This window comes from Watersipora subatra, chromosome 5, assembly GCF_963576615.1.
Source record: "Watersipora subatra chromosome 5, tzWatSuba1.1, whole genome shotgun sequence".
Classification (NCBI taxonomy): domain Eukaryota; kingdom Metazoa; phylum Bryozoa; class Gymnolaemata; order Cheilostomatida; family Watersiporidae; genus Watersipora; species Watersipora subatra.
The window spans coordinates 23,336,716-23,362,617 of record NC_088712.1 but is presented as its reverse complement, the minus strand read 5'-3'; the positions used below and the strand labels follow the sequence as shown (position 1 = coordinate 23,362,617).

The window sequence follows — 25,902 nt, the reverse complement described above, 5'->3', positions numbered from 1 at the left end:
ATGTATATATATATATATGTATATATATATACATACATAAATAGATATATAAATAGATACATACATAGATATATAAATATCTCCCTTTCTGGAGAAGAAATTGAAAAATGCTGGAATGTAAGAACAACTGTAATCCCAGTAGTCATTGGGGCACTGGGCGCAATAACACCGGCGCATAAAATGTGGCTTGCCCAAATACCAACAGCAATCAACTCAGGTGAGTTGCAGAAAAGTGCGCTATTGGGAACAGCTAAGATCTTGAGGCGAGTGCTCAAACTCCCAGGTCTCTGGTAGGAGACCCGAGTTAGAGCAGAATTTACCACCCATACGGGGTATCCGGGGTGAGGAAACAATTTTTTATATATATATATTGTGGAGGACTAGACAAATGTATTAACTATGCTCTTATCTTTAGATATCAATGTTCTGTATTACAACCTTATGTGTGCTTTTCTATTATACCCTATTATGTAACACTGCATATCTAGGCCTGCCTCACAGGCTTGCCGCAACGTAATTAGGTGTTATGTAATCATTATGTAAGTGGGCGACGCTGTGCAACATGTATTCATGATTATATATAATAAATAGGCTAAATTCACTCACACCGACTGATCACGTTTATGCCTGCCTGGGTGGCTTAGTCAGGACCATTCTACCAAAACTGATCTAGCTTCAAGTAAGGACTGCTTGGGAGATACCTAAGGAAGGCTAAGGGTTGGCTACGCTACAACAGGACCTGATCAGAAATGCCATAGCATTAGAGATCAGGCCCTACAGTAAGCTAGCCCGGAACCTAGACCAGCCTAGATAGGGTCTCAGAGAGCAGGCTGTGTTAGCGTTCCAAGTGAGCCTGAGATTGGGGCAACCAGCCGTGGCCTGATCAGACCACTAGGTGTGTCAGGCAGGCCGACGAGGGGAAGGCCCAGAGTTCAGGCTGCACCGGCTTGTTAGGATAGTAAAGCTGGCTCAGCTACCGGCCAAGCCATTACAATATATATATATATATATATATATATATATATATATATATATATATATATATATATATATATATATATATTAATCTGTGTCTAAGTGTAGTCCTGTTATAGCAATGATAATAATTACCATCTAGCTTCAGGGCTCATAGCCTCACTAGCTGAATGCCTGGCATTGCAGGGGTAATAAAACAACTTATAAACAGTTGCAGATAATGTACTGTAATTGTAATGTAGTAGGTAATGTAGTGTTTATAAGCAGTTCTATTACCCTTGCAACGCAGGGCATTCACCTAGTAATAAATGAAGCGTTGTGCATGTCTTGACAATGTTCTAATGAACTGGAATGTTTTGCAGAGATAAATTAATCATATTAGCAATGAGCATATTAGTCTTATTAGCAATGAACAAGATGAATGTTTGAAATATGTGACATATTATCTGAAAACCCACCTCAAAGAAGAATAATGGCTAATTTTGTGAATACTTTTTACAGAAGCAGCGGACCATTTTAACCTTAGCTCAAGTGTTGTTTTTGTAGGCCCAAATTTATTTTGACTTAGTTTAACTTTAACTTAAGTGACCTCATAACACCTTTCAGAGGTACATGTATATGGTTTCATTTGATACCATGCCTTCAAAGTTTGCTCCATAATCGAATTAAGGGCAAGTCAGTTAATGTCAACTGATGCATACCTCAGATGTTTAGATTTGTCACTCTGTAGCTTTTAAATGAAGTAGACGTATTGAAAGTGATTGTTAAGTATCCCTACCATAACTTTGCTAGTAGATGAACTAGGAAGCCTCATACTAAGTCATACACTGTGAAAAGAAGAAAAGCGATGCGACATGATCAAAGTCAACTAGCATTTGCAATGATTGGTGAAACATGTTTATTCATATAGAAGAGCAATAAAGGTGAAAAATTCAAACAGCAAGCAGTAAGCGCTGTAAAATAGTCAGCTTGTCTGAGGTTGGGTGAACAAAATCCTCCATAACATGACAAAAGCTATCACAAAGATTCTGTTATATATTCTGCTGATGTTCCAAGCTTTAGCTGCGGGTAACAACATCTGTAAGGGCAAAAGCTTACAAAGATGTTTGATGTCAAAGATAGTCAATGACTCCGCCCAATGCACTCGCGCAACTGCATCAAGCTTCGAAAATATAAATTCTAACTGTTTACATGTTTCAAAAAACAAATAAGTCTGGTAAATCTAAAATTTTACTGTGCAATCATCGGTGGAGTTGTAGGAAGTTGCAGCTATGTGATTGCAGCCAATTTCATGTGCAACTAAAATTGATAGTAGTTGCTGCAGTGTAAACACACTGTAAGACATTTCCACTGTAAGCCTATTGAGTGATGTCATAGCGAATAGGCAAACTGGTAAACATGACTAAAATAGTAAACTTTTGATTGATTACTGTTCATGCAGTCATAGAGCTTACTCCATGAATAATACCTACTTTGGGACAGCCATAGCATTGCTCAATGAGCGAATGATGGAGATGCGATGCACATGAGACTGGTGGGTTTAAATATACCATAGTCATCTATTTTGGCAGCACAACTAAATGTCTGGCCAGGTGTTTAGTTGTTAAAGGTTGACTTGCAACAAAATTCACATTACCGTTATTTGATATGAAAATATTCACTATGTCTTACTCTGTTGTGTTGTAGGTTCAAAAGATGTGGAAATGTGATTACAAGCTCTTAAAAGCTCAAAAACGAACATAAAATCGCAGCCCCACGAGACCGCCGTAGTTTGGATTCCCTTTCCAAAACGGCTCAAACGTGATGTAGTTGTGAGAGATGGATTCTGTTTACACTTTCATGCAATCTTATTCGTCAAAATGTTTTCACAAATATACTTCACGCATTCAATCAAACTATGTCTATTGTTCTTACGCGTCAGTTTTATCGTCATTGTAATGCTGTCACTTTTAGCACTGATATCTTATAACTTATCGCAAAAGTTCATTAAATATTTTAACCTTACCCCGAAGGAGTACATATCATTGTCTGATAATCATGACGAGCCTGTTGGTCACCTTTGATGATCGAAAAGCGCTGCAAAATTTATTTGCGAAGTGTTGGGTCACATTATCAGATTATGACTTGCCAATTAGACCAGGCCGAAGCAAAACTGTAAAGTAGTGAGCATCTATATTTGATATGCGGTCTTTGGTAAAACCCAAAGTGTTTGTCATAAACAAATACTACGATAAGTTTTATATTGAGCTTTGTATTGGCCTTTCAATTCGCGTGAGAACATTCGTGACAAGACAATAACCAAACTTCGTGGTTACGTCATCGAAATAAAGAGATTCTAAGCTATGGCGGCTTTTCGTTTTTGAGCTTTTAAGAGCTTGTAATCCCTTTTCACATATTTTGCACCTACAACATAACAGAGTAAGACATGGTGAATCTTTTAATACCAAATAACTGTAATGTGAATTTTATTGCAAGCCAACCTTTGACACATCTGCAAATATAATGGAAGACAGCTTCAAAACAGTGCCATTATATGTTGTAGCCACATAAGTATCAAAATGATTAATAAAAATTTGTGTGTATTTCTATTTTCAGAATGGCTGTAACATATATGCAACATTCCAAAACATTATGGTTAGATTGCGCCGCACGGTGAGATGGCATAGATAGTCAACGCAAAGATAGTCAACGGACTGAGCTCGTGTTAGCAGTCAGACATCCTCAGCCTGTGTAACAGTCCTTGACAGTGAGACCGTCTAGTGTAGTGCTATTTGAAGGATGTGATTAATCCGCTCATCTCTTAGAGCTCAACTAGAGAAGAGTTCAACATGCTAGAGAATTAACAGACAATAGCTGCGTTTCCATGACGCTCATAATTTGCAAACTGAGCCAATCCACAAGTTATCTGCGTCATAGAAACGGCATAAATCCGCAAACTAAGCGAGTTTTGCGATCTACAAAACATTATCGAATCCATTGTTCTTGCCAATTATGGAAACGGCACTAGTGTTATTAATGTGCATTAGAATATCGATGACAATCACATTAAAAACATTTTCACGATTCAGTCGTTTCTATTTCCATTTCAGCAGTCTCAATGTGCCAACCTTCCGAATCATTGCTCTAAGCTTAGCGGGGGACAAGACTGCTTGGCTATTTATTGAGTCATTAATTAGGCTAGTACTTGACCTATGAGGTCAAGCCTGGTGTTAAATCCACATCAGCAAGTGTTTATTGAAACGCTCGATTGCAGAGTACAGTGTGTACATAGCAAAATGCTTAAATATTCATATTCTCTGATTGTAACGCGCAGTCACTCGTACTAATTTCTCATTGAAGTTGAGAGCACTTTTGCAGGATTTTATTACATTCAATTTACTCTTTTCTACATTTCAAGTGAACTTAGGTACAATACATCAACATTTTACTCAATCGAGGCCTGCACTTGTTTCACCTATGTTGTCATTTAAGTTCCTTCTATTTTATTGTTTGCATGCAAAACTTTAGCACAGAATAGAAAACCATTTTAATATTTAACAATGCTCTTTAAAACACAAACAAAATTATTATTAATGAAGTATCCTTATTCAGCTTTAGTCTTGCTTCATGCAATGAAAACAACATCTCTATAAGATATCACTGTTTTTCTGCAACAATGCTTTATTCAGTTGCAGAATTTAAAAAAAACTTTAGATAGGTTATTTTAAAATCTAAGCAAAAATCTTTAGCTGTTTTATGGTTATAAAATACCTGCAAATTTTCCAAATGTATAAAAGGAAACCTTATTGCAAATATCGTTCACAAAAAACGAGCTGCTCTGTTTAAAGATCGGTCTATTGTTAGGGCAATGTTACAAGGACTATAACTATGTTTCCATGGTGCGCAGTACTGCGATGCAGCCCCCTCCGAAGTCGAAGGGATTGACACGTTACCATGCTGCGCAGCGGTTTTCAGCAAATTAGCCAGAGAAGATACATTGTATAAATCGAATCGCCTGATGGAGAAATTGAATCGATCATGGATACCGAACATCAGAAAAGGTCTTTTTATGCTTCTGTCATCATTATACTTTTATTTACAATACACAATCACAATGTTTTACAAAACTTAACACAATTTTTACAAAGTAATATATTTTTAATAAGAATTTTTTAAGCAATATATTATTTAAACGTTATTTAGGACGTGCCTCCTGTTTCTCGAAAGGTGTTGGCATCGATAACAAAGTCTGGGAAAGTAATCACCTCATCCTTGTGGGCGCAGACCATAATTAAATATAGGCGAAAGAAAATCAGATTAGAAAAAAACAAGATTAGCAGGATAGCTTTTGTACTATTTCATGGCCCTCGAAGAATCCGTTTTCATGGCATGGGAGATATGTGCAGCCACTGCGCAGTTGCTGTTTCCTTGTTGCAAATTTGCACAGACTTCGCACTGATCAGTGCGCAGTGATTTCAGTGCGAAGACGCCGTTTCCATGATTCGGAAAGGGCACAACTCCGAAGTACTGCCCATCATGGGAAAATAGTGTATGTCAAAAACCCTCCTAAGAAGGTTGAACTGGCTAATTTTGAGCACCTAATATTACTGCTGCAATATTTGGGTAGCCCTTTTGCTAGATTAATTAAACGCTCATGCTCTAATATTGTTCGATTCATTTTGGTTCAGTTAATGTTTGTTCCAGCTGTCTCAAGCCATTTTTAGTCCTAATAGTCAAAATAGTCCTATAAAACCACGGGTATGGGTACGCTGTAAGCCTCATAAGGACACAACAGAGAGCATTTAAATCCAAATTGCTGATTACAGCTGATGTCTGATCAGAACTTTATAGGATAAAAATAAACTAACTTGAATTGCATAAAATTTGCAAAGTTCTCACAATTGTATTCACATAGTTAAACAGCTGCAAAATGGCTGAAGACTGTTTTGCCATAGATATGTTGGAGATTATGTTCATGACCAGGGGAGTGTCCTACTACATGACTGACCCTGACACTATATTGAACTCATAAGTGATGTTACCACTTATACCCCATACAGAGTGAAGTAGCAGGGATAGCTCAATATGTATGTGTGCCTGTGTGTGTTGGTCTGCGTACTGCTACTCATGTTTAATTCTCAGCTTGACCTTTGGTGTATTTTAAATGCCAATGCGCTGGCTGAAGCTCACTACCCTTTCTTGAAGGTGACATTTACGAGCCTATTTAAGACCTATTAGCTATAGGAGACTGGGCAATGCAAAGCCATGATGTCCTATATAAATAGCCGCATGCTTTGTGACAGAAGGGCAATGCTTTGTTCACTTGCAGCTGGTCAGGCAAGTGAGTCATCATTGTTTACACTGAAAGAATCAAGAGACATTTTTGTTGCTACATGTAATTCGATATAACTACTAAAGCACGCAAGATATTTGTTTCAAATTTTAGATACAACGCTTATACACTATGTATTTCCTACCCTGCAAATTTATAAACATAAAGTTGAATATTTCATATAAAAAGTGCGAGTAAAAGTGTATATTGATGCACATGTATTCCAAAAGATATTGCAAAATTATCAATGTTGCCATATGCTATGGGCTAACATGTCAGATAGCTAGGTGTACAAACTGATTTCAAATGCATACACACTGGTACATCGTACGCTGATTGCAGTCTGCCATGAATATAAATGTTGGGTCTTGGGTGTTATGCAAACAGCATCAGCAAACTCGTAGAAAACAAGCGACAAATGGTACACTTTTCTAGACATACTGTGAAAGGCTACACATGACTAAAGACGACCAGTCGGCTGAGCCATGATCTGAGATTCCCTTGTTAGCTGCTACCTTTGTAGCCTCCTGATGAATTATAATCCTGAAATATCTGGAGGTGATATTTTAACTAACGTTGCGCTGTGCAGTGGAACGAGCATGGAAATCCCTTATGCAAATTGCTTTGTAAAACCGATGAAAGAGTTTTAGTGACCACCAGCTTGTGTATGTCTGCAGTGATTCCTTGTAAGTCGACACCCTGCCGTATGCTCAGTTCTGAGCCTAGACATATCTTTGTGATGACAGGATGAGGTGGAAACATACCACCTCTATCTTTTACACTGATTAGTATCGCATCATCCCCTGATGCGTAAACCTGGACAGGAGGCTATAAAGCTGGTGCAGTCATTGCAGTTGAGTTTTAAGCTCTGTACCTCATAACCTGCTAAATAAATACCATATGCTAATATTATTATAAAAAGCATATGTATTAACCATAAAATAAATTTACCTACATTTCACTGATCTGCTGCAGTATTATTTCAAGCCACTCTGCTTTCTGTATATCTGCTTTATACACTAACAATAAGTGAAAGTAGCTAATACCAAAATACATTTATATACCCAAATTATGCACCACAATATGAGCAGCCATGCAGTTTAGCATATGCAGCAAGGCTGCAATGTGTTCCAGATATTTTGTTTTGTAGAAAACCTGGATATATTGGTCATATTTACCTACCGATGCACTCCACTATGTTCGAGCCAGACCTTGACAGTTCGATTTCCAGCTGTTCGCTTGATTCCAAATCATCATGGAAGTCATCGTCACCTTCTACATGACTCTTTCTTGGTTTAGATGAGAGAAGTAGAGGCAGGAGCCATCTGTGTCATTAAAATCAAGTTTTAATTGCATAACACAATTGCAAAGAATGCTATTTTTAATAAATTTCGGTAGGTCTCAGGATCTTTTCATGAGTGACATCGGAATACTGTGCCAAAATTTATCCAAAGTTTCCAAACCAGCCATTGTACCTACCACTTAGATTTAATAGCAATTAATTTTAAAAATATTATTAAATTCACATAAAAGCTTTGCATCCATAAAGCTGGTTGCCGTATGACATTAAATAATACTTAGCATTTAGGTGACTGAATGGCATGTAGTAGAGTCGCAAGTGGTGATAAGTGAGCATGCTAGTCACAGTAAATGTAATAAACATGGGCTAGTTAAGTTGAATCAAAAAGCACTAGAAACAGTATTGCTGTTTTTCTAGCAAAAAAGCCATTTTAAAGCTGATCCAAAAAATAGGTGCGAGCTTAGCAACAAGGGTAGTTACCATTTTTAGAACACATTCTCCTATTCTGTAATATATTTGATTGTTAATGTGTTTGCTTGCAGATTTCGATGCCATCTACCAAGTCCAGCATACTAATAAGTTAAGACGAAGAATCATAGTGCTATACTTTTAAAATTATAAAATAAAATACATTTGTCTACCTTTGGGTTGTTATGTATAGAGTTCCATTATAACATGTTTTATAGAGAAAACAAATAAAGCAATTGAGGATTTCAGGCCTATGCCAACAATAATAAGTCTGACAAAGATACTAATGCTCAGCAAACCAAGCCAATCAATGATTAACCAGATTCTTGAGAATACAATAGAAACACTCATGAAGAGATCTGCCATCTTACAATATTCAGTTATGAGATACACAGTTTTACAAGCAACTTGTGTGGAGTATAGTATGGAAGTTAGTGATGTACTTGCGGTTATTATACAATGTATATAGTTAAAATCAATACACTCAGATTTTCAACAGTTTTGCTGGAAACAATTTGCTGTTAGAAAGTTGCTGGCAGCAAAATCACAAACTACTATCTACAACCACCACAAACATGCTGCTTCAGTAATGAAATTGTCAATTGAATAGTTGACTGATGACATAGAAATTGTAATGACCCTCTGTTTAACCCACTCAGGACTGTTCCCGAATACCTCGGGAAGAGTTGTGCTCTCCAGGGCCCATTCCCGAACTACTCGGGTTAAACTTTGATTTGCTCTATTGCTTAGCTGTTTAGGTACATCGGTTTTATTCATTCACCAAACGAAGTTTAAGAGTCTGGGCATCATTTTGATACCAAATATGTGATTGGACAAAAAAGTTTTAACTAACAAATTATGTGATAGATATCAACTGTTTTGGAAATTTGATGATCGCAATTTTGGAAAAGGTTTATCCGAACGATGGCAAAATTTTTAAGTGAATTAGATGCGGTAATCAGCTCAGGGGAAGAAAATAGCAACAAAAGTAATGTTCAAGAAGAAAATGAGAATTTTCTGATGGAAGAAGGTAAGTTTTATGTGGCAATTAATAGAATTTTACCAAAAAAAAACGATAAAACACCGAAATTTTTCTTGTGAATTTCTAACAAACTTTATTCTAACAGTGTGAGATATGGATTTTTTTCATGATGCACATGGTTATAACATTTTCAATCCAATAAAATTTAGATCTTTTTGCAGCATGAACTCATCACTCTATTACCCCAAAATAAACAATAGTTTTATGATTTCCTTGTAGAACTACAAGATAATAAAAATTTCTTATTTCATTTATATCCAATTGTTCAACCCACAATTAGTCAAGCATATAGTTCTCAACATCAACATCTACTATAAACTACCCCCAACCACTAGGCTCTAATATTGGTCGATAGGGGACACTTACCACAGTAATCATCTTCATGACTTTTTGTGTTTATATTTACAGTATCAAAAAATATTTGCAATTTGTATTACCAATTGTTAGCTGCAGTAGACTACTTATTTTCAATTTGTTATCAAGTATTTACCCTGAAAAGCTACTAAAGCACAATTTTTTTAGGCTGTATCATATTTGCTACATGAAGGTGAAGACAGTCAAGGGCTTGTGAGTGATGATGCCGTTGATGATGAGCCTAGGGCTTCAACATCAATATCTGATGAATACTGCATCAACTAACTTATAATGGCAGCAAGTATGCATGTGTAGTTGGCATCAAATAACTCTCACCGTGTCATAATTTTTTAATGAACACACCCTTATTATACATGTATATATTGTTTCGTTTTCATGCATATTCATTTTTACTGTATTTTTTACAATATATTTTACTGTATTTTTACACCTATTTTTTTGCTGGTAATTGATTGTCTGTTAGCTGGTAACTTGAGTATTTTTTATGCATAATATATTCATAATAACCTCTGCAATGCATTTCAATATAAATTAACAAATTGTTTGATTATATATTTGATAAAACTGTCAGTGACGTAGTGTTGGTTAGAAGCTAGTAACACCTGTTCTATTGCTCGGAATTGAGAAATCTTTTTTTTTATTTGCTGCTGATAAAGTTTGCTATCAATCTAACATAGGTCCAACAATTTCAGTATCAAAAAACTGCTTGTGAGCTGCTACGAAACATGAAAAACAATTTTGATAAAAAAAAGTTCAGAATTATTAGAAATTGTGGTCAGTAGAATTTGTAAAGAAGCACAAAAATTTATATCACATCGAAGCCTAGAATGTCTTTGTTAAGCTGCAAAAAACAAATCAAGATTATTTTAAAAAGAACTCTAGTTATACTCAATTTTGTGTAGCTCTATTTTAATTGTAAGGCTAGTGAAAAATTAATTGGGCTGGGGGAGCAGTAAACCAATAACTAATTAGTCCTGAATGGGTTAAAGGATTATTAACTATAAGTGCTGGATTGGTGGTTCAAGTAGTTGGTTTATGATTTGCGAATTTATAAAGGACTGTATTTTAGGTGTAGATTTAATAACGACAGTTTTATTATTTCATATGTTCAATTCATTATGTTTTGATTTAATTATAATAAAAATTTGAATCAATTGAATAAAAAAAATTCACAATAACAATACAAACATAGCAAACGAATAGCAATAGAACAACAAAAATGAATTGCACGCTGCTAATAAAGAAAAGTTTATCTGGTAAAAAGTAATCTCAGTTTTATTTTACTCACGAGTATTATTACTCGCGACAGTTATTATGAACAACTCGGACCTACCACTGCAAAACGGTGCCATCTGAAAGCAAATACTCTTTCCGAAGCCAGTAGGAAGAACTACAAATTGGTCAAAACCTGCGATAATATGTTGTAAAGCTTGAGACTGTTCTGGTCTCAGTGTGACTATGCCTAGCTTTGATAGTAATTTTTGAATGGCTCCATTTTTATCAGTATAGGAAATGAAACTGCTAACGTGAAAACGCAAGAGAATAGTAGCCTATGGTTCCTATCGTTTTATTATCAAACGAGGTATTTCGTAACCACCCAGCCTATCAAAAAAATAGCGCTTTTTACTAGATCAAGTCACGTTACCGTGACAATAGGCTTTTAAACGCGCCACATCTAATACATCGTGAGATACGAATCTAACGACACGCTTCCATTAGTATCAGTCTGAGCGTCATATGTAACATATGTCGCTCGTTTTGCAGAAGTTATCTTACCTTTTTTTCGCTATGTGTCCCAGGCTCTCTCTCCATATCCACCACGAGAGCCATGCCCAGGCTAGCTAGCAAGAGTCAAGAAAGCTGTTTCCTAATCACATCAGAAATGGTTAAATAAAAGGGGATGAGTGGTTATGTAAGATGTGTATAATACTCTTAAGACAGGATGCATAAATAGTAATATAGAAGTTGAATAACATGATGAGTTCCTTTGTTTCACAATGACAGGTATTCATGGGGTGTGTAACTAAAGATTACAAATGCTGGTCGCTTCACAAAATGGCACCACAATGCACGATTATATTAGCTCAAAATTCAAAGGCAGACACTACCACTGAAGCCGCAATAAATTAGAACTGGAAACAATTGCCAAAAATGAACGAAAGTCAGATATATGCTTCTACTGAGAATACCCTCTAGAGAAGAAAAAAAAACATCAGTTTCTATTAGGCCCCTACAACAAACTAATAAGCATTAAACCTGACACCACTGCCCTACTAGAGCAGATACACGATGTGACCAACCAACAATATTCGTTATAATAGCTTTTGCATAACATAAGTTTCCTCCTAAAAGCAGAAAGCTAAATCTAACAGACTAAAGCTGCGGTCACAGCAGCCGATTTTGGGTCAATTCTCTGACCAATTTTTCTACTGACCGAGAATCGTATCGTGTGAACAGCGCAAACAAGCCTGATACCGATATAGTCCAAAGAGAAAATTTTTTTTCAAAGCCGATATTCTATTTGAGTAGCCAATGACATCTTTTTTACCGTGAGCCATAGTGTCATTAAAGCCTGGTTTCCATATGACAGCACAATGATCGTGCGCAGCCCAGTGATCGTGCACAATGCATTTCATGGGCCGCAATGCGGTGTTTCCATATCGCGCGTAGGCACCACGCTTGCATTGGACAGAGTGGATAATTTCCTTACTTTTTCGTAGGAGAGACGGATTTCTTCGGAAAACAGCCCTCCGTTTGAATTATGGGATGGGTTGACAAGGTCTAGCGGTGTATTGTGGAAACATAATCGTGCGCACCCATCGCAAGGACCCATTCTGTTGGATCCTTGCGATTAGCGTACGCACTATCGTCGTGTGTTGAAGTTTCCATATCACAGCTGGCCTACGCACGCAGGACGTCGCGGCCTTGTGCTGTCATATGGAAACCAGGCTTTAATATGAACACCATATTTGTCTTCACACCTGTGTATGCTATTGTCATAGCTTCACTCATGAGTAACAGCAACCCGGAAAACTGCTGTTATTATAATAGTTGAAGCACATTATGTTAGCAAAAGATCGTCCTCCTTATGGTTATCCATTATTAGCGATGAGCAGTGCAAAATAATCGGGCAGCTTGCTAAAAAAGTTCACTAAAAACATTGTAGGAAACAGTCAGCAAAATTCAAGGAGTTACTCACTAAAATATATCAGCTAAAGTTATCTGACCCTGCAAATAAAAAACGGACAAAATCACCCACTCTCAGATCAAACTTGGCCTCTGCACAATGGCTGATCTGAACGCAGCTTAATACTAAAGCCTGGTTCACATATCGATTGCGAAACTCTGGCGGTAACTTGCGCAGCAAAACCCTTGCGGCACTAGGCTCGGTGGCATATGTTCACATATAAGCTACATCGCTAAACATAATCGAGGAATCACATAAAATGTTCGCTCGCCATGCCGTTTCTATAATGGTGACCTTCACCTGTACGAGCATTACATGAAGGTTTTGCCTGCGGCCTTTTGCGACATTTGAACAGCCCTAAACTATTGCGAGGCCGTCTGCAACTATCGGCGGTCCTTGGCTGTACCCGGCGCATAGGTTCCCATTTCACCGCTAATAGCATGCGGTGCTGTCGCCAGTACTTTGTGACGTGTATGGGAACAGGCGAGTGACCAGAGCACACATACACACACACAAACAAACTGCTTATGAATCATTCAATAAACTAGTGGACAACCAAAGCGACACAAATGATTGTCCATACTGGTTAGGTTATTAAACTATTGAGGCACTCTGCTTGCGCAAACTCTAGTGCGTTCTATACAAGAGGTCAGAGGCTTTTCTGCTCCTTCCAACCTCGGACAAACAGCACAAATAAGCCTAATTGCCAAAGAAATAAGTATAACATCATAATTCATGTAGTAATTGGACAAGCACTGATCATTTTTAGTACCAAAGATGGCTGTGATTCTTTGTAAAGTGCTTAACCTCATCCTATTCTGATATTCGATATTCTAGAGCACTTGCACAATTTAATTGAAAAAATAAAATAAAAATCATGACTAGGCTGAATTATTAATAACAGTGACTATATACATGTAGAAACGTGTGTATACAAAGGTTACTGCTGCAGCAGAAGCTACTTTGAAAAACTATTGAAAAAGTTTTTATGGACGATACCAGTACAAATGTATGGGTCAAATCACAGTATTGTGAAACCAAAGATGTGATTTTTAAATTTTATCATAGAACCAAGTTTTACACATCATTGGAAAGCTAAAAGTCCAAACTTTTCATAACTAATAATGATTTTTAAAAATAATGAACGATTTTCATGAAATTGAGAAAATTAAGCAGCAAGAGACGATTATGTGATCATACAGGGGACATTGATTTTTTTGGATTTTTTTAGATGCATATTTTAAATTGCAAATTGTGTCACCAGGAACCTCTTAATCCAATTAAGTTTCTATGACTGGAAAAGTTTCCAAAGTTCTAACCTTAATAAATCTTGCTTAAGAGGCGTTCCAAATACATGCCTGTCCCTTGTATGATAATTTGGGCACCATTTTTTGGTTTTTTTGAAAACAAATCATGTGAAAAAATTTCTAGTTAGGATTTTCCGATAGTACCATGAGAGGTTCTTGATGGCATGTTTAGTTTTTTAAAATAATTTAATTACTTGAGAAAAATTAAGAAAACAAATTATCAAACAAGGGACAATTTTATCATACAAGGGACATCTACTCTTTCATTCCCTTACTATACCTCATGAAAATTGTCTAAAATAACATGGCCATCTTTGCAATGCTACTATTATGTCATGAATATTCATGACACAATAGTAGCGTTGAAAAGATGGCCATGTTATTTTAGACAATTTTCATGAGGTATAGTTAACATACATACGAAAGTTATTATACTCGGCAGTCCGTAGCTTAATTTTAAATGGTTAGTGGTTTCTTAACCATTGTTGGTGGAGGAAGGCCATAATCTTTTCTGTACCCAACATATTCCCAGCCTAATTGCACTTAATCCCATTATGTCGAAATTTAGTTTCTCGATCTGAATAGTGATGGCATGAGTTGGCATTGTAGGCAACTAAACATAACTAGTTGAGTTAATTAGTTCCAATACAATTAATGTGGCTGTCTCTAAATATTTTCTAAAAGCATTGTCGGCTTGTGATTGCCTGACTGGCTACCTTAATAAATAATCCCGTCAAGACACTGCTGCTGGTCAATGCAATAGAACAATTACTTTTCACAAGCTGCCAGTCTCAACCAGAATGTCGACGGTAAAGGTTGTCAAAGACATGCCTGCAGCTCATTGTGCCGCGCAAAGGAAATATATAGCTAAAAAGAAATCGGAAAATCCAGAGCTGTACAAGGCTAAGCATTTGCAACAAGTACGCGAGGCATGGGCAAAAGTAACAGCCAGCCTTACAGAGGAGCAAAGGGCTACTCGAAGAGAGAAGGAACGGCTCAAGAAGGCTGCTCAGCGTCAGAAGGCTCGTGAGCTGAAAGCAAGCACCAGTAATCAGTCAACACCAGGATACACAACTACTCAAGCATTTGGTAAGTTATAACAAAATCAATCAGTTCAATTGCATTGGTTTTAATTAATAAGAATTGTGTTATAAAATTTTGACTTCGATCACTTTGTAGCAAGTACAAGTATTAAAGGTTAATTACCAAGTGCTCTAATTTTTTACAGGAAAAGCATCACGGAAGGTACAGAAGACATTGCCAAAATCCCCTTCTAAGCGAGCAATAGTTCTGTAGAAATAGAAATAGAGAGAAATGGATGTGGCCCACCCCAAGAAATATCGAAGTCACCCACTCTAACTTTATCCTCGATATTAACCCAGACCTCATTCCATGCGACAACAATTGTCGAGCCTATCGGCTGCTGAATGCTGAGGCAGTCAAAGCTGCTTACAGTCAACATAAACGTAAATGCATGTAAATTTGCAAGGTGCATGTCCTTGTGATCTTATTTGTCATTTCTTTATCTAATTTCCAATATTTATCTAAGATATTAATTATTTATCGTTTTTTGACATGTCTGGTCACTTCCTGTAAACTCAACTTTTTTTAGCTCTATAGTTTTAGTTTTGGTTTCAGTGCATGCTAGTTTTAGATGTAGTATTCCATTAAAATGGTTGTAGTTTTTTTTAGCTAGATACTTTACTGTCTATCAATAAAATATGTGGAAAAACCAAGTGATCCGAAATGTCCCTTGTATGATGTCCCTTGTATGATCAAACTTAGTGGTAAATAATCTGTGGTTTAATGAGAACCATTAATGAAATCTGTTAGTTCTTTCACACTGAACATTGAAACATACATAGCAAACATCAGCTAAAAGGAATTTAAAATGTGATCATATACTTCACAGAGTTTTCAGCCAAAAATTGAAGTTTCGTTTTTAGCGATTTTTCTGCGTCCCTTGTATGATGGGCCTTAATCACCTTATAATTATGGATTGACTTAAGCAATTTTAAAGTTTTTTGTCTTAAACTGTTCATCCTTCTGAACTGCTTCAGCATGAGAAAATTGTTTACCAAAATCCAAAAACTCAAAGCACAATTCTAGTTTAAGTGCTTCAGGATGTCCCTTGTATGATAACGGAAATACTGTGACTTTACCCGTATAGCAATGAAGCGCACCACGGTTCTTTGTAGATTTAGCGATTGCTTTATAAGAAACCGAAAATATGAGTGTAGCAGGACATCTGAAATTGAAACGTCACATTAAAAGAGAGGTAATGGATTTTAAAATGACTTTATAAAAATGAAACAAATGGTGATGTGATATTAGTTAATAGTAAAAATACATATACATTTAGTTAGTAACCTACAATCGCAATACGGATACTGAAAAAAAGATGGCCGAAAATCACAATCTTGTGGTTAGTTATGCGTGTTTGCAAACTTGCGATTACAATCTTCGCAAGTTTAAATCCTCTGCGAAGCGAATTTTTTATTACTAAAACTATCCATATACAACTGGACCGACCGACAAACGCTCACATTTATATATAGATTGAATGTCATCCGCTGCTAACAGTATTGCATTGTAACATATTGCCACAATTTATTTTACCATTGCTTTAACTTATTGAATAATTGTATTAATTACACTAACTATCATGGTTGTTTTACTTTAATTTTGGTCAGCTGCCAATGACATCTTCGATAACAGAACGACTTTGGAGAGACCTCTGCAAAAAGCTATGTAATATTGTATAGCCCTTCAGACCTCTATAGAACCTCTCAGCTATGTATGCATGTATGGACCACGTGATGTAATGGAAGGTGCACCAGTAATAGATTCGCTTACTTGAAACACAGCCTTTTAGTAATGTTGCAAAGGTGACACGCTAAAGCCGTGGTCACGCGATGACCGAACTGACTTAGGTTTGGAGGTTAGTTTACTTTGGGTCGGCTAAGCCACATGTCACATGGCATCCGAAGTCAGTTCGCCTCCTAGATACCATACGCATGGAGACAGGACACTGTTTCATTGGTAGTTTTTATGTATTTAAACTAAATATTTCTATTGTAAACAAAAAACTTTGAGGAACAATTATTAATTATTATTACACAGCAGACTTATCAGAAGATCGTTCAGCTGCTCAGAATAAATCACTCGATAGAAAAATTTTGCCAAACCTTCCATCAACAAAATTATACTTTTTGTTAATATATGAATGTTTTTCTATGCTGAGTACATAACAAACAAAAACAGTCTTCATCATAGTACTGTGGTTTTACATAAATAAAACAGGCAACGATTATTCATCAGGATGAGTATGACACATTACTTATATTCTACAGGAAATAAAACCACAACCATTCTTTAACATTTATGCAAAACTCAAGCACAACATCTTACATTCATGCAATACAATCACAAGTCCGGGAGAGCCTTGTCATAAATTGTTTGACGTTGTTTATTTAACCAAATATAAAGATCGTCCCATTTCTATTTACCTTTGCTCACACGCACGTAAATAGAAATGTGACGAGTGCTCGGTAGAATTTTAACCAGCCAATAAACGCAAGGGTTCGACCACAAAATTTCGAGCAGGATCGAAATGGTTCGTTTCAGCCAGAAATGTCTTCGGCTGAACAGTTTACAACTGACAGCGATGTTGTTTTGTGTCGTTTAGTTCGTTTCGGCTCTCACGTGACCACTGACCACCCTTAAAGAGTATTGATGAGTAAGAAATTTGTAAGCTGCGAGTCTAAGATACACCGGTAACTGCTCAGTTGAGCGATAATCCCATTGAAATACAATTCCTGGATAATACTGTGATAGTGTGGCATCATGCGGATCGATCACCCATAGACTCCCCTTCAATCTATTGCATGTGCGTTTCTATTAATAAGACAAAACTGTCACCATAGAGCTATAAGCTGGGCTGACTAATACTTTTTAACAAATGCCATAGCTGTTTAGTAGTTAAAAGTTACCGGAGAAGTGGAATTGTCTGCTCCAAGGAGAGATAGCTTTATTGTTGCAACAGTATGTGTAGACGTGAACAGAGCCGTATAGCACACATGTGAGCTCTACGACTCTGAGAGTGAATTTTAAAAAGCTGAAGTTTTTGTTGTTGATGAAAAGCAGCTTAGCCTCCAAAGCTTTAGTTTTAGTCTTAATGGTTGACTTGCGACAAAATTCACATTACAGTTATTTGGTATCAAAAGATTCACCATGTCTTACATTGTTGTGTTGTAGGTGCCAAATATGTGGAAATGTGATTACAAGCTCTTGAAAGCTCAAAAACGAAAAGCCGCCGTAAATTGGAATCTGTTTATTTCTCTGACGTAGTTCTGACAGTTTGGTTATTGTCTTGTTACGTGATGTTCTCATGTGAATTGAAAGGCCAATAAAAAGCTCCATATAAAACTTATCGTAGCACTAGTTTATGACAAACACTTCGGGTTTTACCGAAGACCCCATATCAAATATAGATGCGCGCTATTTTTAATTTTGTTTTGGCTTGATCTAATCGTCAAGTCGTAATCTGATCATGTGACCCAATACTTCGCAAATAATTTTTGCAGCAATTTTCGAATATCACATGTGACCAACAGGCTCGTCATGATTATCAGACAATGATATGTACGCCTTCGAACTAAGGATAGAAAGTTTAACAACCTTTTACGGTAAGTTATAATATATCAGAGCTAAAAGTGACTGCATTACAATGACGATAAAATAGACGCGTAAGAACAATAGACCTGGTTTTATTGAACGTGTGAAATATATTTGTGAAAATATTTCGACGAATGAGGTTGCATGAAAGTGTAAACAGAAACCATCCTGTAACAACTACGTCCCATTTGAGCCGCTGTGGAAAGAGAATTCAAACTACGGCGGTCTCATGTGGCTGCGATTAACTGTTGATTTTTATAGCTTTTAAAAGCTTTTAATCACATTCCCATATAATTTGCACCTACAACACAACAGAATAAGACACGGTGAATCTTTTGATATCAAATAACTGTAATGTGAATTTTGTTGCAAGTCAACCTTTAACAATAGGTCATATATAACAATCTTATTTTTTGTTCATGAAATGACGAGAACACCTATTGTAGGTTTTCGTAAACAGTGTTAAATAATACAGTGTGATATTCACTGTTCTTTTGAAACCTTTGGCTCAGTTTTTGTTGTTGCTTGTCACAGTAGATATTACAAATAATTAACAAAACAATGAAGTGTTCAGTTATTGTTATTAGCTTGCTTATATGACATTGCCAATTTACTAAACAAATCTTCCTTTTGCAATTACAAAATAGTTTGCGCCCATCTGGGGCATTGGTCAGTAATGACACAAGAAACAACCTTCGTAACCGAGCCTGTCAACTTGCAGAAAATTCTCACATAGATGATTTATACAGCTTAAAGGCAATTACGCGGCTATATCAAACAGTCAGTTCACATACCCGTTGAAATGATTGTTGTATTGTCAGATTTGCTCTTTACAAAATAAGAAAAAGGGGGATGCACCTTCAAAAAAATTTCCAAACCTTTATGCAATCTTGTTGTTGAATTTAACTCGAAGAGAGATTATCTCATTTATATCAAATTGTAAAAATTACAATTAGATAAATTACAGAAATTAAAAATTACAGTTACTACATGGTCATGTCATAATAATTAGTCTACATGTATTTGCTAGAATAGACCATGGATCCGCATAAAGTTACTTCCACTTGGCAATGCTTAAATAATTTTGGCAAAGATAAATTTTCTTAGAATTGTGTAACATATTAGCAGACAAATCACTGAAAATTATGTTTTTTGCAAGGAATGTTAGAAGTGAAAAGGTTGCTTTGCTTGTTGTCTGACGGATTATTTTTGGACTCAACAAAGTTTCATGCTGTAAATAAAAAATGATTATTGAGTCTTGACTGACAACTTGCAACTTCGTTTTTCTTTTCAGTCAGTACAATAAATAGTTTTGTAACATAAACATGATGTACTGCTCACAAAAAAATCACCTCAAAATCTCTTTCTCATAAAAGAGTCTTCAACTTATTCACTACGTAATTCATTTTAGGTTGAACATAATTAATTTGTGTCAACAAAAGCCATTCAAACAGCTGCTCACAAAATGGGTCAGGCCAAACAAGGCAAGTCTTCGTCAGATGCGATGAAATTCGTATGCTCTCTACGAGCGCGTTTCAGAGCTTTTGTGCTTATAGATGTTGGGAATCATCCGCAGTTAACGTTTCACATGAAATGAATTCAAATGCTATATATATAATACTTATAAGAATCCTTTACTGTCAGTTTCACATGAGCACACACTACAATAGTCTCCATACTAAGCATTTGAACCAAGAAAATTTGAATCCATTCACTTGTAGCTACAAAAAGAGAACCAAACCACATAATATAAAAAAGCTCCAGTGAGGGGCTTCCGTCTGATTTAAATTGTCTGTAAGCCCCACAGAGGGGCTTATAGTATTGCATGAGTTAAATCGGTCACCACAAGGCAAATATGGTATTCATTATTTGATATCAAGTTGATTTCAACCCTTCGGGCACCATTTTCGCAGGTCTGCGAGTGTGCAGTGGCTTTGTGTAAGGCAGTTTTGTAACTGATCAACAATTTGAGGTTTCTTACCAAATAGCGTCAAATCACGTCCATTAGTAGTGAATAAATCACTCGGCGATATTTATTCAGAACTCTTTTAGCAGTTTAAACACAACATCATGAGTATAGGCAGCGGTAATCACATCGGTAGTTTCAGAAAAAATCACCAACTTGTCGGAATCTCCAACAGGTATTCGGCGTTAAGTATGACTCGCTTGCTCTTCCATAACCGTGGTTTTACGACGTTTTGTCAGTTTACGTCTATTAAATCTTTACAAAGAGATTAAACGCTTTTTTGTATTACTCTATAATGAACCAAAATATCAACCGAGATTGTTTGTGGGCATATACATAGAATTCAGTTATAACTTTTCTGAATTTATGAAGTTCGATGCGTAGGAAAGCTAAAAATCCGCATCGTACTCCTTCGAAAGATTTCGAAGGTGTGCATTTACATCGTATTATGCCTGAAAATATCGGACAAGGCAAAACTAGGAGGAGGAAATATCCGCCATACTGATTTATTTTTGCGGTTGTTGTAGTTCAATTAATGATTTAACGATGCTTAACTCATCTGCAATACTTGCAATAAAATTCACAATATAGTAATAAATGATATTGACGCTCTTTGTGATCGTTATTGCAGGTGAGTAAAGTTTTTTGCATTGGTACAAATTCAAGTTTTTCTCCGTAAATAAAACCGAGTGTTAAAGACTGTGTTTATAAATAATTGCACTCCATGGTGGTAAACTGCAGTGGATTATCGTTCTTGGATGCGTTTGACGTTGGAAAACAGCTTGAAGAGCATTTGCGAGTCATAGAATGGATATAATTTGTCTTTAAAATGTCACGCTTCTGTAAACAGGAATTCATTAAAAAGAGTAGGCCTATGGCACTAAAAGGGTTACATATTGCTTTCGTTCTTTAACTGTACCTCTGTGCTTTAAGAGAAGTACAACTTTTAAAATGATTTTTTTCACGTATCACAGCGATGTTATCGAATGTCTTAATAACTGATAAAAAACACTTTTGCTTGTTGAGCGAGCTTTTGCTAATAGAATTGAAATGGCTTTGAAGCCATATATGCGTAGAAAAATGTGTAAAGCATGTTACTGAGTAGTAGCATTATCTTTTGATTTCATTACCTACTTCAGAGGCATTGTTGATAATAAATATCATTGCGAGTGACTGTGTGTTGTGTACAAACGGAGTAATGGTGAATCATTAATAGTTTTTGACTGCCATAAAATAGAGAAGACAACTCTGATGTGACAAACTCTGATACAAGTTTGAACGCCATTTCCTAAACTTAATTTGAAGAAATCTTTCTTTGCCATTATTTTTGTCTCCAAAATTTCATAAAGATGAAGATCTATACGCATATATCAAATGAGTAAAGACATGTTTGTTAGTCACTGAGCTGCTAAACTTGTTATTCAGTTGGAAAATGTTGAGCAATATTAGTAGTGACCAACCAGCAGTTTTTAGTGGCCAGATTTAGGGTTTGCAACTACAAGGTTATCGGTTCAATCTCAGTCCAAGTCCATAACCATTAGATTCTTACCATATAGATAGTTTATCGATTTGCTGTTTGCAAGATCTCTAATGTAGTTTGTTGCGATTTTTTAGAATGAATCTCACAAGATCTGGCCATTATCCTTGCAACTAATCGTCTAATCGCTATCTAGTCAATCACCACTACTATGGTCAATTTGCCAACCATACACCGGTTCGGCTCAACAGTAAATTATCCATAACCAATTGAATCGGTATCAATAACTGTGGGACAGGTGAGATCTAGACATATTTCTTGCATTTTTCCATCACTATTGCAAATTTTCCATGTCTGTGTTTTTATTATACATGTTGTAGGCTTACTAATATGTTATCAATATGCTTTAATTCAGCTACATGGAAAGTTTGTTTATTTGTGCCCTAAGCCCTTAACGTCGTGACAACCATATCAAATTCGATAAACATACCATATAATATTCAGTACATAAGACCAGTCCTTCTACTGCAATGTCGCCTTGCGCACTGACCAGTGTGTATTTATGCTACACTTACAAGCTTCCAGCTCGCTGCGCTGGAAGATGTTACCATAGAGCATTTGTGTTTGAATCCCAACAGTGACTTCGTTTCTTTCATGAATTTAAATAGTATTGCTGCGGTGTCTGCACAAAAATACAACGGTAATGTAATTCATGGCACGATTTCTAGTAAAATTCAACTTCAAAAAACCGTTGCGAATCAAAATTACATGATATCACATATAGGAATTTATTTATAAAATAGTGCAATACCAGTAATCCTACTCAATGTGAGCTGATTGGAACACCAGGTCCCCATTATTCACCATTCGAAATGTCATCACTAGGATTCTCTTCTGGAATTACGTGATATGTTTTGAATTTGATGTTGGTTTTTGTAGTATCTGCCTACAAAGCCACACTTCGGTAATCCATTTGACACATCCACTATTGGGCATTCACACCTTTTTCTTGTACATGAATCACGATTTCTGACAGAAATCTGTCTTGCGGCATTGCTACACTGTTGAATACCTATTATCCGAGGTAGCGGTTTTGTTCTTGTATTGAGGTGAACCAGTACGTTGGTTAAGTGCTTGTTTTTTGTTCTCTGTGATCTTCACTATAACATGCTACTCTCAGGCTTTTGTTAATTGTAGTATTCCCGACGGCGCCAAAAAAGGCGTCCTTACTGATGGTGTTTTGAATGCCATTTCTTCAGCTACGCATTGCCCGCCTCTGATCCCGATTGAACTATTAGCGAATAAAAGATTTGGGCCATGGAAGAGGTCACGGTATGTACATGTCAAAACCAGGATTTTCGAACCAAACTTCAGATCTCGACTTGTACTCTTGAATTTACGATAGATCTATAGTTACTCTCCCTTTAACTGTGATTTTTGTTATTGAAAGTTGGAAAAATTAATTTCAAATTTAGAAATGCTGTAGTACAAAACGTAGATTTTTTTGGCAGATTGGAAGCACATTTCAACACTAACTACCTAGCACATCAGAATTTTAAGCAGAGAAAATATGGAATTCTAAGAGTTGTGTGCACGTGTAGATAATTAAGAAAGCAACTCTTGAAAGTTTGCATTGTGTTAGATTATGTATAACTTGTGATAAGCATGTTAGGTTGAGAATCGTGCTGCCTTTTACCAAAATGTCAACTTAGAGCTAGTAGTGCGATGTAATTTCTTTTTCTCTTTTTATGACATGATTTTCAGCTATTTGATTGTGATATAAGATAGGTATGATTGAAGAATTTGACAATATGTAAGAGGCAACAATAGCCGATTGACTATGTATTTTTAAAAGAGTGTACGCGCTAATTCAAACAAGTTTATATAGGAAATTGAAAAGGCAGGCTGCTCGCATACTTCTAGATCAACTAAAACTTACAAAATCTTATCGTTTAATTTTTCATTAAATATCTGCACGGCGTTTCTTAAAGCTTTGGAACAATCTGCAATAGCATTAACAGTGCTTCTCATTTACCTGCGTATATAGCTGTTTGCACATATAGCGTCTCATCAGAAAGGTTTACTCCAAGTGAATAACTCAACTAATGCGGAGTTGTTAGCTTACAGTTTGTTATTATTTTTTAATGGATATGTCCAAGTTCGTGTTTTTGGCTACATGAGATTTACTAATTAATTTACCGCATTGCTATTCTACAACAACTCTTTTTTAAATTTCAAATTATTAAAATGATAATTCAGCATAAGAACAATGCGACTAGGACATTAGTTGCTTCTGAAGAAACTTACTATTAGCGCAACCCTAAATATGATATGCTTGTGCATTTTTCATAATATGCCAATATGAAGTTGCAGCCTTATAGGAAGCTCAGTTATGAAGACATTAAATAAAAAGCTGATTAGGATGATTTTGAAAATATGGTGGTTGTGCACTCTTGTATCCACCTGTGCCTATTATGAGGAATCGCGATTCCAAAAACTTGAATGACTGGACAATATTACCTTATTATAGAGTGCCCACAAATAGTGAAAAGAAAATTATTGCTGGTACTATTTCATGTATCTAGCAAGTGACACTGTGATGTGGCAGATCAACCTCGATGTTCATAATTACTTTGTTAACAGGTTGTTGCCATATTTAGTTTATACTCATATTTGCTTTGTTTGTATTCTGTACTTTTTAGCAGTTCTCATCTGCTAATATAAATGCTTCTTCACATTTCAGGGCTTAAAGGATTGTACTGTAATCTGAATTGTTGGATGAAAGAACAGCCTTCGCCACCACAATCCAAGGACGGACGAGCTGGAAAAACTTTAGTCTAATGTGGTAAAGCATTTGGTGGACCGTAGCATTATTCACAAATATGATCATAGCTTTGCTTGTTTGTCTCTGTGTATCATTGATATATAATTTATTCTGGTGTAAAGGTTGTGGTATTTTTCTGCCATGTTTTGATGATGACAATATATATAGAGTTTAGTCATTTTATAGCTATATTTTTATTGTGTTTCATATTATTTTTTGTTATTATATCATGCAACTGTTTGTACCAAAATATACAGCTTCGGAACCATGCCCTAACTATTGAGATGCTCACAAAGATTATTTTAAGAATAATCTAGTAAAAGTCTTCATATATATCTAAGGTGCAATATTTGTTGAATGTCCGTCAGCCTTGAGAAGAGATGTTGTGTGAAGGTTAAGCATGGCACATTATAGAAAAATTAGGTTGCTTCGGAGACGTAATGTTGGTGGAATGTTGTATAGCTTAAGGAAAGAATATTGTCGACGGTTATGCTCGGTACATTATAGTAACATTGTACGCAATTCATTAGAGGAACATTCTGTGAAACATCAAAATGTTAGAAATTGTCTACACAGTTACACCCCACTAATGTTCTGCACGAAAACGTTCCTGGGATGTTAGCTAATATCTTTGAGGCAACATCATAAAAGGCATGCTTGTGGAATGTTCTGTAACATTCTCCCCATGTCGCAGGAATTTTGCACCAGATCATCTGCTGAATGTTCCATAATGGTGAAATGCCATACTGTTCCGAATATATTAGAAGACAATATTATGTGAATGCTTATACCCAGACATTTCAAAGTAGCAATCCTGTAACATTGCTAGGACATTCGATAACAATGTTTTGTAACAACGTTATAATAACGTTAGCAAACCTTTTCCTCGTTCTAACGTTCTAGCTAGAATGGTACAAAAACGCATGATTCATTTTTTGGAAGTTGTCCCCCTTTCATAACAAAAAAATATTTAAAATGAAACAAATTAAAAAT

At 36.1% G+C, this 25,902-nt stretch overlaps 1 protein-coding gene and 2 long non-coding RNA genes across 3 annotated transcripts in view; 2 read left to right on the top strand and 1 right to left on the bottom strand.

Annotated features, from left to right (window-relative positions):
* LOC137397207 (uncharacterized) overlaps nt 1-3,656 on the top strand; it is a 408,152-nt gene extending 404,496 nt beyond the window's left edge. The window contains exon 5 of the mRNA XM_068083495.1: nt 3,571-3,656. Coding sequence (XP_067939596.1) covers nt 3,571-3,581 — 11 coding nt within the window. The 3' untranslated portion in view covers nt 3,582-3,656. The remainder of the gene's footprint in view (nt 1-3,570) is intronic.
* A 2,745-nt stretch (nt 3,657-6,401) lies between these two features.
* Nucleotides 6,402-11,309, bottom strand: LOC137396860 (uncharacterized). Its single transcript, XR_010978637.1, has 3 exons — nt 11,248-11,309; nt 7,469-7,611; nt 6,402-7,171 (listed from the first exon to the last, which is right to left on the bottom strand). It is a non-coding gene; the product is annotated as an uncharacterized lncRNA (long non-coding RNA).
* A 9,787-nt stretch (nt 11,310-21,096) lies between these two features.
* On the top strand, nt 21,097-25,179 carry LOC137396578 (uncharacterized). Its single transcript, XR_010978579.1, has 4 exons — nt 21,097-21,239; nt 22,223-22,383; nt 23,283-23,417; nt 24,829-25,179. It is a non-coding gene; the product is annotated as an uncharacterized lncRNA (long non-coding RNA).
* Nucleotides 25,180-25,902: the final 723 nt, after the last annotated feature.